This window comes from Lithobates pipiens, unplaced genomic scaffold, assembly GCF_037356315.1.
Source record: "Lithobates pipiens isolate NorthernLeopardFrog02 unplaced genomic scaffold, aLitPip1_a1.2 Scaffold_3, whole genome shotgun sequence".
NCBI classification, from domain to species: domain Eukaryota; kingdom Metazoa; phylum Chordata; class Amphibia; order Anura; family Ranidae; genus Lithobates; species Lithobates pipiens.
The window spans coordinates 245,989,537-246,005,310 of NW_027507790.1; the positions used below are offsets into that span (position 1 = coordinate 245,989,537).

At 40.5% G+C, this 15,774-nt stretch overlaps 1 protein-coding gene across 1 annotated transcript in view; it reads right to left on the reverse strand.

Annotated features, from left to right (window-relative positions):
* The window catches only part of DCC (DCC netrin 1 receptor), a 987,065-nt gene that overhangs the window by 63,228 nt on the left and 908,063 nt on the right, over positions 1 to 15,774 (reverse strand). The window contains exon 22 of the mRNA XM_077462998.1: positions 8,128 to 8,193. Coding sequence (XP_077319124.1) covers positions 8,128 to 8,193 — 66 coding nt within the window. The remainder of the gene's footprint in view (positions 1 to 8,127; positions 8,194 to 15,774) is intronic.

The window sequence follows — 15,774 nt, forward strand, 5'->3', positions numbered from 1 at the left end:
ACTTGCTTCTGTTCTCAACCGAACTTTCAAACCATCAAATGACTGGTGTCATAACTGACCACATGTGCCAAATCACGGCAGTTGAAGATCAAACATAGGCCAAGATGGCAGCTTATTTGTCTGAAAACGATAGGAGGGTTTCGTTTCACTTTAACCCGAATACTGCGGCAGGTTGGCTCCCCCGCACGAGCTGTCGTAGCTATATGACGGCACACGAGGTCGGGATAGCAGGCGCGCTTGCCCGCTGCACAGAGGGGGCAGTGCCGGCATGGCAGAGCCAGTGCTCATGGCCAACAGTCATGATGACCGCCGGCCACGAGCGATCGTGACAAGGAGAGACAGAACAGGGATGAGTGTGTGTAAACACACACTTCCCTGTTCTCTGCTGACAGGTGTGACAGATTGTGTGTTTTTATTAGCTAGGAACCACAATCCATCACTTCCTCCAGTCTGTCCCCTCCCCCTTCAGTTAGAATCACCTCCCAGGGAACATAGTTAACCCCTTGTGCGCCCCCTAGTGTTAACTCCTTCCCTGCCAGTGACATTTTTACAGTAATCAATGCAATTTTATAGCATTGATCGCTGTATAAGTGCCAATGGTCCCAAAAATTTGTCAAAATTGTCCAATGTGTCCACCATAATGTCGCAGTCACAATAAAAATTGCAGATCGCCGCCATTACTAGTAAAAAAAATAATAATAATAAATCGCAAAATAATATTGAATCGCAAAAAGTGCTCTGGTCGGGAAGGGGGTAAATTCTTCTGGGGGCTGAAGTAGTTAGAGTAAGTGGGAGTAAACTCCTATGCATGAATTTTACCTATAGGTAAGCCTATAATAAGACTTATTTATAGGTACTGTAAGTATTTCCTGAATCTGAACCATTTAAGAGATATTTACTGTAGATGTAGCCGGTGACATCACCAGTGCATGCGCTCTGAAGGAACGGTATATCCACTCCTGCACGCATGCACAGGAGTGATCTCATCATAGCCTTGGCCACTCACACAGAGTCTGCAAACCCAGAAGGAAGACCAGGTGAAGATGGAAGCGCCTTTAATGGTGACAACGAGCCGCTGGAGGGCTTCGCTCCCAGGAAAGTTTCACATATACAATGCATACTAGCACATTACAACATTGTCTTGCAGGTAAGAAAAAAAAACCTGTGGTTTACTACCGCTTTAAATGTGGCTAAGCAGTACCCTGACAATCGGCCTTTTCTTCCTGCAAAATTGCAGTGTACTGTCTGTGCCTAGGCACACCTGTGCCTTGAACCTCATATTTGTATGCGATCAGAGTGAGATCATTTTAGATGAATGTTCCTCCAACTGCTAGTCTCAGGAGATTTGTAGTGAGATTTAGTGTTGTTACTTTTGTGCTGCCCACTATTCTCCTTACTGGAGAGGAAGCTGTATCTGAAGAACTGCAATGCAAGGTTCTCTCTGCTTCTTCCTGATTCATTTTGTGTACTTCCTTAACCTAACCTTTTCTACTGATTCTAAAATATCCTCCCACCAGTCATTAGATCACTGGTAATCAGGGGGGCAGCTCTGACATGAGGAAGCAAAGCCCTGCTACTACTAGGAGGACCATCTCCACACAAAGACACAATGGAGAACAAGGCATAGTAAGTCCAGAACATGGGAAAAGCTGGCGATCAATCCTTTGATTGCTTTTTGGCACCATTTCTAGAGCCCATGTCTCTTTAAAACTTTAAAGAGTATCCAAAATTCTTACAATATGAAAGAAAGACTATCGTTTTTTTATTTTTTATTTTTTATTTTAGTAAACCTATAGCTTCAATTAACTTTATCCCATCCACTATACATGCATAGTGGTAGAGAATACACGTGGCTTTGAGAAGCAGAACACATACTTATTTAATATCGGAACACCTGAAGCCTGTTACAACTGCCGACACAAGACAACTCAGATCACAGACTTCCATTCTCTGTAATTATTCACAGGGGTGCCTGAGGCGTGTGAACACTGAGAAAGCCTGTCACGGAGATCACAGTAATATTTTAAGGCAAAACAAGGTAAATAAATGTTTATACAAAATCGAATTCCCCGCATTTCGTGTCAGTGAGGATAAATAAATAATCATTAATTGTCTTCCCAATTTATTTCCCCTGTTACGCCATTTTTTTTCATTTAGCCCTTAGCTGTCTTGTCTTATTTTCATTATTATTATTTACTATATACTAGTTAACAACTTTAACTCTATGACTAATTTGTATACCTCAATACATTTTTATGTTGTTTTTTAAGAACATATAAGGCTTTTAATTGGTACACAGATCAAAAAAATATATATACACTGCTCGGATATATTACTATACAGTGCCTTGCGAAATAATTCGGCCCCCTTGAACTTTTAAACCTTTTGTCACATTTCAGGCTTCAAACATAAAGATATAAAATTTTAATTTTTTGTGAAGAATCACCAACAAGTGGGACACAATTGTGAAGTGGAACGAAATCTATTGGATAATTTAAACTTTTTTAGCAAATAAAAAACTGAAAAGTGGTGCGTGCAAAATTATTCGGCCCCTTTACTTTCAGTGCAGCAAATTCACTCCAGAAGTTCAGCGAGGATCTCTGAATGATCCAATGTTGTCCTAAATGACTGATGGTGATAAATAGAATCCACCTGTGTGTATTCAAGTCTCTGTATAAATGCACCTGCTCTGTGATAGTCTCAGGGTTCTGTTGAAAGTGCAGAGAACATCATGAAGACCAAGGAACATACCAGTCAGGTCTGTAATACTGTTGTGGAGAAGTTTAAAGCCGGATTTGGATACAAAAAGATTTCCCAAGCTTTAAACATCCCAAGGAGCACTGTGCAAGCGATCATTTTGAAATGGAAGGAGTATCAGACCACTGCAAATCTACCAAGACCTGGCCGCCCTCTAAACTTTCAGCTCAGACAAGGAGAAGACTGATCAGAGATGCAGCCAAAAGCCCCATGATCACTCTGGATGAACTGCAGAGAACTAAAGCTGAGGTGGGAGAGTCTGTCCATAGGACAGCAATCAGTCGTACACTGCACAAATTTGGCCTTTATGGAAGAGTGGCAAGAAGAAAGCCATTTCTTAAAGATATCCATAAAAAGTCTCGTCTAAAGTTTGCCACAAGCCACCTGGGAGACACACCAAACATGTGGAAGAAGGTGCTCTGGTCAGATGAAACCAAAATCAAACTTTTTGCCCACAATGCAAAACAATATGTTTGGCGTAAAAGCAACACAGCTCATCACCCTCAACACACCATCCCCACTGTCAAACATGGTGGTGGCAGCATCATGGTTTGGGCCTGCTTTTCTTCAGCAGGGACAGGGAAGATGGTTAAAATTGAGGGGAAGATGGATGCAGCCAAATACAGGACCATTCTGGATGAAAACCTGTTGAAGTCTGCAAAAGACATGAAACTGGGATGGAGATTTATCTTCCAACAATGATCCCTAACATACAGCAAAATCTACAAAGGAATGGTTCACAAATAAACGTATCCAGGTGTTAGAATGGCCAAGTCAAAGTCCAGACCTGAATCCAATTGAGAATCTGTGGAAAGAGCTGAAAACTGCTGTTTACAAACGCTCTCCATCCAACCTCACTGAGCTCGAGCTGTTTTGCAAGGGAGAATGGGCAAGAATTTCAGTCTCTCGATGTGCAAAACTGATAGAGACATACCCCAAGCGACTTGCAGCTGTAATCGCAGCAAAAGGTGGCTCTACAAAGTATTAACGCAAGGGGGCCGAATAATTTTGCACGCCCCACTTTTCATTTTTTTATTAGTTAAAAAAGATTTCGTTCCACTTCACAATTGTGTCCCACTTGTTGGTGATTCTTCACAAAAAATAAACATTTTATATCTTTATGTTTGAAGCCTGAAATGTGGCAAAAGGTTGAAAAGTTCAAGGGGGGCGAATACTTTCGCAAGGCACTGTATACTGTATATATTACCCAGTGGTTGCCATTGCACACATATCAGGAAGAACATGAGCCTGGGTGTGTAGCAAAGCCTGCAGTACATGTAGTCCAAAGGAGTGAGCGGCACTCATGGATCTTGAGAGGAGAGCACACATTGAAGATTTTATTTTAACGTTTGGACAAGGCACAAGCTCGTCTTTCTGAGGAAAACAAACAAGTGATGCAACGCAACATGCATACCCTAAAACCCCTCCCATCATTATCGCCCACATGTGATGACATCAACAAGTGCAAATGTCAAAGTTCCAGCTAAAAATAATAATGGGCAAACGTCCAAATTTGGGAGACAAGAAAAACATAGAAAAGTGACTGCAGAAAAAGACAGAGTAGTCTAATGCCACGTACACGCGACCGGACTTTTCAACGGACTTGGTCCGGCGGACAATCCGATGGACTTTGCAGCTGAGGTCTGACGGACTTTCAAACGAACTGACTTGGCCACACACGATCACTCCAAAAGTCCGACTGATTCAAACGTGATGATGTGGAATAAGGAAGTTCATAGCCAGTAACCAATAGCTGCCCTATCGTCAGTTTTAGTCCATCGGACTAGCACACAGACGAACGGATTGTCCACTAAAAGCCAAGTCCGGCGGACAAATTTGAAGCCAGTCTTATTTCTAGGTCCACCAGACTTTTGGGAAGAATAATGCTGCGTACACACGGGCGGACTGTATGGCGTACTTAGTCCGTCAAAACACATTTCAGCGGACAGTCCGCTCGTGTGTGGGCTTCAGCGGACTTTTTCAGCGTGCAGTCTGGCGTACTAAGTATTTCGGATTTTTCAAAATTCTGTCCGTCGTACTTTGGTTTCAGCGGACAATCCGCTCGTCAGTAGGCTAGTTCGACGGACTAAGAATGGCGCATGCCCAGAAAGGATTTACACGGCGGAAGGGTGCTTTGCTGTGTATTCGACTTCCTATTTCTAGTCCCGTCGTACGTGCTGTACACGTCATCGCGCAAGCTTTCGACGGACTGTTTGTGCATCCGTGTGTGGTCAAGTCCGTTCAGTCGAAAGTATGACGGACTGTCCGCCAGATTGTATGACGGACTAAGTACGCCATACAGTCTGCTCGTGTGTACGCGGCATTAGTCAGCTGGAGCCCACACCGCCCAAGTCCGTTGGAAAGTCCGATCGTGTGCAGGCAGCATTAGTCTGCTAATTTTTTATTATTTTTTATTGTTTTTTTTTTTTTTTTTTGTTAACTTTGTTGTCTGACTATAGATCTATGTTCATCCCAAGCATGTTTGACGCTATTTACTGTTGGTAGTTTATTCCAAGCATCATCTACCCTTTCAGTAAAATAATACTTTCTAAGATTCGTTTTGAACTTCCCTCTAGTTAGTTTGAGGTCAGGTCCCTGTGTTCTTGATTTTGGTTTCATATTGAAAAAAACTGCCCTCCTGAACCTTATTCACCCCGCCCACAGCATAGAAATCTTCTTTTTACATTAAAATACTGCCATTATATACCTTTTACACTGATCTGTATACCACGATTACATAATAGACTGTAGAGTTTCTCCAGTGCTGAGAGTTCAGGTAGGAGGGGAGATTTTCCCTGCAGTCTGTATACACGCCCACATGTGTGATGCCAATATCATGTGACCTGGCTATCTCTGGGAAAAAGTAAATGTTCTCTCCAGCATAAAAGACACAACTGAGCATGTGCAGGTTGGCTATTGCCTGTGTGTAAGCTGGCCTTCCCAAGCTAGACATTACAGGAGGGAAGGATCTGTGCATACAGGATCAATCAGCCTCTTTACACCTTGCAGAGGATTAACCCCTTAAGTTCCACAGTGAGTATAACAAGCATGCTATGCTGCATATTAGACATGGGTGACGTCAAAAAATGTGTTTTGTTTCGTTCCGTTTTGTTCCATATGAACAAAAAAATCATATTTTGTGATTAGTGTACGAAATTTTATTCGGATTAGTACGAAATATGAATTTTCGATAGAATCGTAAACTTGTCGTTAAAATAACGAAAGGATTATGAGGGGTTCCCACCATCCCTGTGCTGTGCTGACTTCCTGGGTTTTTAACTTTTAGGTTTGTTAACTTTTTGTAACAATTACAAATGTTCGTTATTATGAATTTATCATTATGAGGGGCTCCCACCATCCCTGTGCTGTGCTGACTTCCTCTGACTGGTGAACAAAACACCAGTCATGTTTCTGTTAATTTGGATCTGAAATTCGTTAATGAAATTTCGTATTTCGTATGAAATTTGTAAGCAAAAAAATTTGTATTTCGGATTCGTACGAATGTACGAATTTCCAGAAATTCATACAAATTGAAAATTAATCGCACATGTCTACTGCATATACAGACTGATTTTACTGTTGTGGGTTTAGTAACACTTAATGTATTTTAAAGGTTTCAATCATGTCTCCCCTTTCCCTTCTTTCCTCCAGACTGTACATATTAAGTTCCCGAAGTCGATCTCGATTTGCTTTATCCCCCACACCTTTTACCATTTTTGTTACCTGCCTCTGGACTCGTTCTATTTCATCATAATCTTTTTGTAAGTGAGGTCTCCAGAACTAGACACAGTATTCTAAATGAGGTCTCACTTAATATCTATGGGGGAATCAGGACTTCCTTCCTCCTAGTGTCGATCCCTCTAGTGATGCATTGTAGAATTCCATGCGTTTTTCCAAATGCCTGGTCACACTATTTGCTCATTTTGCAATCATCCTAAATAAGTAACTCCAAATCTTTTTCTTCTGTAGTGCTGGCTAACACTGTACCCCAAATGTTGTACTCTCTCAGAGGATGTTTCCTTTCCACTGCTTTGACCAATCTTCCAGCAATGCCAAATCATGTTCCATGTTATAGATACCTCCAGGGTGCATCATCCTCATAATCTGAAAAGTCCCCCTCACCCCCTCACCCCCTCACCCCCTCCCCCTGTCAGATCACCCCACTGGGGACCCAATACACCTTCCATCGCCAGGCATGAACAAGTGTGCCGGGACTGCGGTGTCCCTGGTATACCTTCAGCCTGGGAAGTTTAATATTCAGCACTTGGTGTGATGGATGGCAGACACATCCTGAGGTCAGTGGAGCAGTAAAGTTTACGGAATCACTGCGGCCAGACATGGGGTGCCCCATGCTGCATAACAGCCCTGCTGAAATCTCAGCCCTGCTAAAAGGACCTGGAGGGGTTTGCACCCCACCCCAAAAAAACGTTTTTACCAGCCTCCATTGCCCAATACACACCTTTGTGTCATCAGCAAAAAAACATACCTTACCCAACAAACTTACTTATATCACTTACATATAGATTAAATAGAACAGGACCTAGTACAGAGCCTTGTGGTACAAGAGTGACTGGTCTCTGTTTTGAAAGAACACCATTTACAATGACACTCTTGAATCTATCCTTTAACCAACTGCATATCCAACAACAACAAAAGTACATACAAAGTAGACATAAAGAAAAAAAGCCAAATCCAGGAAAAAGCTACTACTTATATAATTACTATATAAATTACTATTATAGACTGACAATTGTACAAAAATGTAATAAAAAATAAAAGGAAAAAAGTACTGTTGTCAGGCATTTACATTTTTCCAAAAGGTAAAATATATTGGTAACAAGATGTGCTTTTATGCATATGTTAGACATAGACAAAATATTGATGTTTTATGCACTGTACCATATAGAAGTTATTTTTACCCCCCCATACATTTTTTTTTTTTAAAACAACGTGTTCATTCACTGACTTAGTTGGGGTAGGCGGAACACTTTGGTGGGGTGCGTCAGCCATGCCTCTTGACCCTTGATCTCAGGGGACACTCCTTCTGACCTTTGACCTTTGGAGCAGGTTCCTATTCCAAATCCTTGAGTCCTAACCTTGTTCTTCAAGGTAAAACCCTAACTCTAACCTTAACCTTGTTCTTCAAGGGGAAACCCTAACCCTAAAAAGGTTGAAAATATACAATAAACAGTTCCATTCTGTTATATCTCAAAAATGCTTCACATTTCATGTAGTTAAATTGCTATTGTCTACCATAATAAAATAACTGAAAGATGAACTAGTAAAGGGTTTCTTATCTTCAATATACAATAGTAACAGCTAATTTGACCTGAAACAGTACATTATGGAAACATAAGGCCAGCTACTTACCATTCAGACTACTTCTGTCGATTAGGTTTGTATCCACTGGCCAGAATGATCCATCACCATGGCGGCCTGTTGGAAGAGAGAAACCCAATGTCAGTTTGGTTGCTCCAATGGTAGTGGTTAACACAGCTGGGTTCAGTTCCCAGTAGATAGGTATCTACCATTGGTATAGTTAGTAATACAATGATATTTATTTTAGTACATTATTAATTCATTACTGTACAACCGCAGAAGAACAAGTCCACACAATTAACACCAACCTGGAAGAGGTATACTCTACTACTCCTTACTATATTCTGCATTTCATAGATCCCATATAGTCGGAAATCTTATTAAATCTGTAGAAATACTGAAAGACAATAAAATTGTGACCGATATGAACTGCTTGAATTTAGGGCACCTGTACATCTTCTAATGAAAGTGTCACGCTGTCTTCATGAATTGGACGCATGGCTTGTAACAGTATCTACACTGCCAGTAATGTGTCTGAAATGCCTTATTGGAAGCTGCTTCCTATGGTGGCACACTAAGAAAGAGGAGGAGCACCATCAGGGGACCCAAGAAGAGGAGGTTCGGTGTAAAACCATTACACAGAGCAGGTAAGTATATCATGTTTATTATTAAAAAAAACAAAAAAGACTCACTTTAACTGCTAGCTGACCAATCCCACCAGTTATAATGCATTAGGTTGGCACGGCTGCAAAAAACGCAGTAGCTGTACGTCGCCTCCTTATGACGTCACAGCAGGCGCGCGCGTGTCCCCAGGGCTGATGCCGGCTGGCGGGCTTGAATGACCACCGGTCACCCGTGATCACCCGCGATCACTCGTGACAGAGTGAGAACAGGGATCTGTGTGTGTAAACACACAAATCTCCATTCTCCCTGGGGAGAGGAGAGAGATTGTGTGCTCATACTAAGTATGAACACCGATCTCTCTCCTCCCCTAGTCAGTCCCACCCCCCCACAGTTAGAACACACCTAGGGAACACAGTTAACCCCTTGATCGTCCCCTAGTGTTAACCCCTTGCCTGCCAGTGACATTTATACAGTAATCAATGGCTATTTTTAGCTCTAAGTGCTGTATAAGTGTCATTGGTCCCTTACTGAAGAAGTCATGCCCATTTGACGTAACGCGTATAGGGAGTCGCAGTGGGGACGTCATTCCGTGAACATCTTGCTGTTTTTTTGCATCCTGAGCCCGCACTGCTTAAGTGCTTCGCTTGTGAGTAATATTTTAATGTTTTATTGATGGAATATAGAGAGCACTAGATTTGCCTTTTTATTTCTATGTTCCTTGGATCCAATTGAGGGATGATCGCACTGGTTGGCAGCCAAGCAATCAGCCTTTGGCTGCACGGATGAAATAGGAGCTTCACGCACGGCTGATCCTTTTTATCCCTGAGAGGGAATCTGCCATTTCTGACCTACTGGTAAAACAGGGGTCAGAATTTTAAGTGAGCGGATTGGACACTAAGGTGGAGGAGAGCACCAGTACTTTAGAACAATCTGCATTTATTTGTGTGTTTTTGTTTGGAAGATTTTTGAGGATCATCATGGACTTTTTATCACATTGATTTCTCATGTCACGATTCTTTTTCATTAACTGAATGTTTTTTATTTGTTAATTATCCCAATTTAGGGAACACTTGTAGGGGGGAGGGCTTTTAATTTTTTAGATGAATAATTGATTGTGCACCTTTTAATCACTTATTCTTGTGAGTATTTACATTTAGTAATTTGAGATCATTTAGCCAGCTCAACATTGTTTTGTTATTTATATTTTTTATGTGAAGTGAGCACGGTATCTGTCTTAGCAGCAGCCAGGTGGTGGGGTATTTTTGTGATATCACTCACCAATATTTAAGGTACATTTTATATATATATATATATATATATATATATATAGATATTGTATATTTCTTTGCGCTGATAGATCTTTATTTTATATTAGTCCCAAAATAGTGTCAAAAGTGTCCAATCTGTCGCAGCAATGTCGCTGTCCTGATAAAAAAAAATAATAATAATAAAAATTACATAAATCTATTCCCTATTTGGTAGACGCTATAACTTTTGTGCAAACCAATCAATATATGCTTACGTTTTTGTCAAAATTGTTGCTTTTTTTGGTGATATCACTCACCAATATTTAAGGTACATTTTTATACATATAATTGTGTGTGTGTATATATATATTATGTTTCACCTTTTATATATATATATATATATATATATATATATATATATATATATATATATATATATATATATATATTTTTTATTTATTTATTTTTTTTTTTGTATATTTAATTGCGCTGATAGATTTTTGTTTTATATTAGTCCCAAAATAGTGTCAAAAGTGTCCGATCTGTCTGCCGCAACGTCACAGTCCTGATAAAAAAATAATAATAACAAAAATGACATAAATCTATTCCCTATGTTGTTCATGCTATAACTTTTGCGCAAACCAATCAATATACAGTACCCTTATTACGATTTTTTTCACCAAAAATATGCAGAAGAATACATATCGGCCTAAACTGAGGACATTTTTATTTATTTTTTACGTTTTGGGATATATTATAGCAAAAACTACAAAATATTATGTTTTTTTCAAAATTGTTGCTCTTTTTTGTGATATCACCAATATTTAAGGTACATTTTTATATATATAATTTTGTATAAACACCAATCTCTCTCCTCCCCAAGTCAGTCCCCCCACAGTTAGAACACAGTTAAAATTGTTGCTCTTTTTTTGTTTACAGCGCAAAAAATAAAAAAATGCACAGGTGATCAAACACCATCAAAAGAAAGCTCTATTTGTGTGGAAAAAAAGGCAAAAAGGACATAAACTTTGTTTTGGTACAACGTTGCATGACTGTGCAATTGTCAGTTAAAGCGGCACAGTGCCATATCGCAACAAAATGGCCTGGTCGGTAAGGGGGCAAATCCTTCCGGGGCTGAAGTGGTTAAAGTTGTACTAAAGACAGATTAGGATCAGGTGGTTAAAATGAAGATAGTGTGGGGTTGATTCACTAAACCTGGAGAGTGCACCATCTGGTGTGGATCTGCATAGCAACCAATTACTGTAGCTTCTAACTTCAGCTTGTTCAATGAGACTTTCACAATAAAACCTGGAAGCTGATTGGTTTCTATGGACATTTTGCACACTCCAGTTTTAGTAAATCAACCCCTGTCTTCTCCTAAAATATTAATACAGTATATCATTATTTCATTTTTTAAATGCTTGCAAAGCTAAGACAAGAAGAAGGAGGAGCAGCACAAGGAGCCAATCAGTGGTTCTTAAGGACTCATACTGATAGAAAAAGACAACAGAATGACAGATAGATGAGCTCATCAGTCTGCTGCTTCTCCCTTTACTGTCCAGTCACAGGCTGCGTGAGGCAAAAGGCTTGTAATTGTTACTTTACTACAGCAGAGAAAAATCCGATCTCCCACCTTACCAGGCAAATTTGTGCTGTGAAAATCCCAGGAATGGATGGACAGAAATACAATTCCTTTAGTGGGTACAACAACTCTCTTATATGTGTTTCATCTGTGTATTTAAAGTGGACCTTCAATCATTTTTACAACTTTCCATCTATTAAATCTTCTGCCCTTGTGGTTTTAACATTGGATAGTAAAACATTTTTTTTCTGCCTGTAAATACATTTTACAGCCCACTTCCTGTGTCTTGCCTGGCAAAAAGCCTAGGCTTATGACATCATACACAGCTCTCTCTCTCACTCTTGAGAGTTTGTCAGGAAGAGAGATGAGTCATAGGAAAGACAATCAGAGCTGCAGAGCTGGAGGTGTGGCCTCTGTGTGTCTGTTTAAATCCAGGAAGTGAACAGGCAACAGCTTCAGCTGCCCACAGTTAAAATGGATGCAGCCAGACAGTGGAGGGAGATTTCTGCAGCATATTTGGCGAGTACAGAATCACAGTATATATAAAAGAATATGCAAAGTGGTTGGAGGGAAGCTTCAGAATGGCAAAGATGTTTTTATTACAAATTATGTGACTGCAGCTCCTCTTTAACTAGTCAATTTTAAAGGATAACTGTATGAAGAGAACTGTACTAAGAGCATTTAATAGGGAATTTACAGAACAGAAGCTGGCAAGGATCTGGAATAATGTTGGTATAAATCCTTGCAATGTATATAGGTCACCTGGAGGAGATTGTATTTTTCTCAGCAAGGCTGTAATGTTCTGCTCTCTTATGCACAGAAAACATTACGGCAGCATCTGATATGAGAAGATACATCCCAGCAGCCTCTCTCTGTCTGTAAATATATAATGACTAACAGATGCCACAAAAATTATAATGCTTGTTACTACTTTCAAGCCCCTAGCCAATGAGTAAACAGAACCTTAATTTTATTTTATTTTTTTACCTTTGCTGACTTCTCAGCCTTATCCTTAAAGTAACCCCGTTTACCATTTTAAGCTCTTTTAAAATGTAAAGGCCTACAGGTCAGGCACCACAGGATGCTTGGTTAGCATGGGACCCTGAAGCTAGTGGTGATCACTGGAGTAGTGGCGACGGTGATTTCCAGTTTCCAGAGGGATCTCACAGGTATGGCATTTACATAGTTACATTGGTCCAAGCTGGGCCAATGATATATATATATATATATATATATATATATATATATATATATAGGAATCAGGACCTCCTTCCCCCTGCTGGTGATGCCTCTAGTGACATCTAAAGATCTAAATAGAGGAACCAGGATCTTCTTCATCCTGATGGTGATCACACCACTGATAACTAAAGATCTAAATAGAGGAATCAGGATCTACTTCCTCATGCTGGGGATCCCTCTAGTTATAACTAAAGATCTAAATAGAGGAATAAGGACCTTCCTCCTCCTGCCAGTGATCCCTCTAGTGATATAAAGATCTAAAAAAGGAATCAGAACCTCCTTCCTCCTGTTGGTGATCTCTCTAGTGATAACTGAAGATCTAAATAGAGAAATGAGGACCGTCTTCACCATGTTGATGATCCCTCTAGTGATAAGTAAAGATCCATATAGAGGCATCAGGACCTCCTTCCTTCTGGTGACCCCTGTAGTGATGCATCCTAGAATTGTATTTGCTTTTCCCCCTACACGGTAACACTGTTCGCTCATTTTGCAATCATCTAAAATAAGTACCCTCAAATCTTTTTCCTCTGTGGTGCTGGCCAACGCTGTATCCCAATATTGTACACTGTGAAGGGATTCTTCTTCCCTAGGTGCATTTGTTTACATTTAGAAACACTGAACTGAAGTTTCCACTGTTTTGACCAATCTTCCATCAATGCCAAATCGTATTCCATGTTACAGACACCTTCTGGGATTTCATCCTTATTGTACACCTTTAAGACGTTCAATGTTAAGAGATAAGAGAAGTTGGGGTTTACCTATACCTTAAATGTTTAAAACTTGCGAAAAGTTCACTTTAAGAAGGCCTTGATGGAGGAACTGCAAAGCGTAAGATCTGAGTTATAGCAATTACAGTCACTGGCCTTTTTTCTCACTCCTGTCGATATCACAGCCCTACACTTGTTTGACAAACTCTGATGGGCCATAGAGATCATGTACAACATGTCAATGGTGATACAGGTCCCTTCACTCCTTATCTGCCCATCCCATTTGATGGCTTCCATCTGACTTTTCCCCGGCTTCGTGTATAAAATTGTCTTTATTATGTGAAGCGGTGATGGCCCATCTCATCAGCGCTGTGTGTCTGGATGTAGATTTCCCAGTCAGATGAAATAAGAGCGCTGTCATGTTCCATTACTGAGACAGGAGAATGTATGAATAATCGCAAAGGCCTGATTTGTTCAGAGCCCTGCTTAAAGGGGTTGTAAAGGTAAATTTTTTATTTTCTACATAGCTTCCTTTAAGCTAGTGCATTGTTGGTTCACTTATCTTTTCCTTCGATTTCCCTTCTAAATGTTTTTTTTTCTTTGTTTTCTTTGTCTGAATTTCTCACTTCCTGTTCCTCCTCAGTAAGCTGTTCAGTAAGCTGTTCTGGCTGACTAACCACCAGCTCGAATGATGGTGAGAAGTTTACTGAGGAGAAACAGGAAGTGAGATATTCAGACAAAGCAAAAAACATTTAGAAGGGAAATCAAAGGAAAAGGTAAGTGAACCAACAATGCACTAGCTCAAAGGAACCTATGTAGAAAATAAAAAAATTACCTTTACAACCCCTTTAAGCCATGGCTGGCTCAAAATCTTTTAAAGTCTCGGCTTGTATGCACGTCACTTATACAAAGCATATATACCACTAGATCTGTTCAGTGTGGGTGGAATGAAAAGAGAAGGATTTTATAACCTCTCTAGGGAATGGCTCCTGATTTTAAGCGGACCCGTCATTTCTTACGTGGAGTCACATCCTTGGAAAGGAAATCTCAGCTGATGAGTTTCGACAATTACTTTTTTTTTTATTTGTTCTCATGTGATGTTGACAAAAGCCATACTTATTTTTAAAACAGCACAGCTGCTTATTTTCTCCCTAGTTCTCATTTGCATTCCATGCCAAAGGCACTTAGAAATTGCTGTCGCAGGATGGACAGGAACCTACAAACAGGTTTAAACAAAAAAATAAAAAATAGCTAACGTCAATGGGGATCTAGCAGCAGATATTGTATATTTTGCATGTTAAAGCAGAACCCCTTTTCAAAAAAAAGTTGCGAGTGGGAAGGGACATGTCCCTTCTGCAATAAAGGGCTCTTATCTTCCTGTATGTATTATTCCTTTGTGTGTACGCTGCCGGGTGCCTGAATGAATGAACCTCCCATGCTATGCACTGGACTTATGTCATTTCAGGCCAGCCAATGAATATAGTCAAAGTTGCCAAAACCCAAAAGAAGCCTGGTAGAAGATGTTGGCACTGGCAATGGGGCTTGCAGATGTCCTTGGCTGTTTTCCTTGTACTGCAAGGGCTTTTAATACAGTCCTCCCCATTCTATTGTGCGTACATGCCAAGTGCCTGGACGAATAAAGTTTCCATGTCAATGCACAGGACTTATGTCACCACACGCCAGCCAATCAAGAAATCCCAAGATTTCTAACCCAGAAGCAGCTGGGTAGAAGATGTTGGCACCGGCAATGAAACTCGCAGATGTTCTTAGCTGTCCTCCTTGGTCTGCAACTTCTTTTATTACAGCCCTCAACATTCTTTTGTGTGTACATGCTAGGTGCCTGGAAGAATGAAGCTTCTGTGCCCATGCCAGGCCATCCAATCAAGATAGCTGAAGTTGCCAAACCCCAAAAAAGCTAGGTAGAAGACCTTGGCACCGACAATCGAGGTTGCAGATGTCCTTGATTGTTGTCCTTGAACTGCAACTGCTTTTAATACAGACCTCCCCATTCTTTTGTGTGTAAATGTCGGGTGCCTGTAAGAATAATGCTTCCATGTCCATGCACAGGAGATATGTCACCACAAGCCAACCAATCAAGATAGCCCAAGATGTAACCCAGAAGAAGCTGCGAAGAAGATGATGGCACTGGCAATGAAGCTCTCAGATGTCCTTGGCTGTCCTCCTTGGTCCGCAGCTGCTCTTATTACAGTTCGCCCCATTCTTTTGTGTGTATATGCCAGGTGCCTGGAAGAATAAAACGTCCATGCCCATCCCAGGCCAGCCAATCAAGATAGCTGAA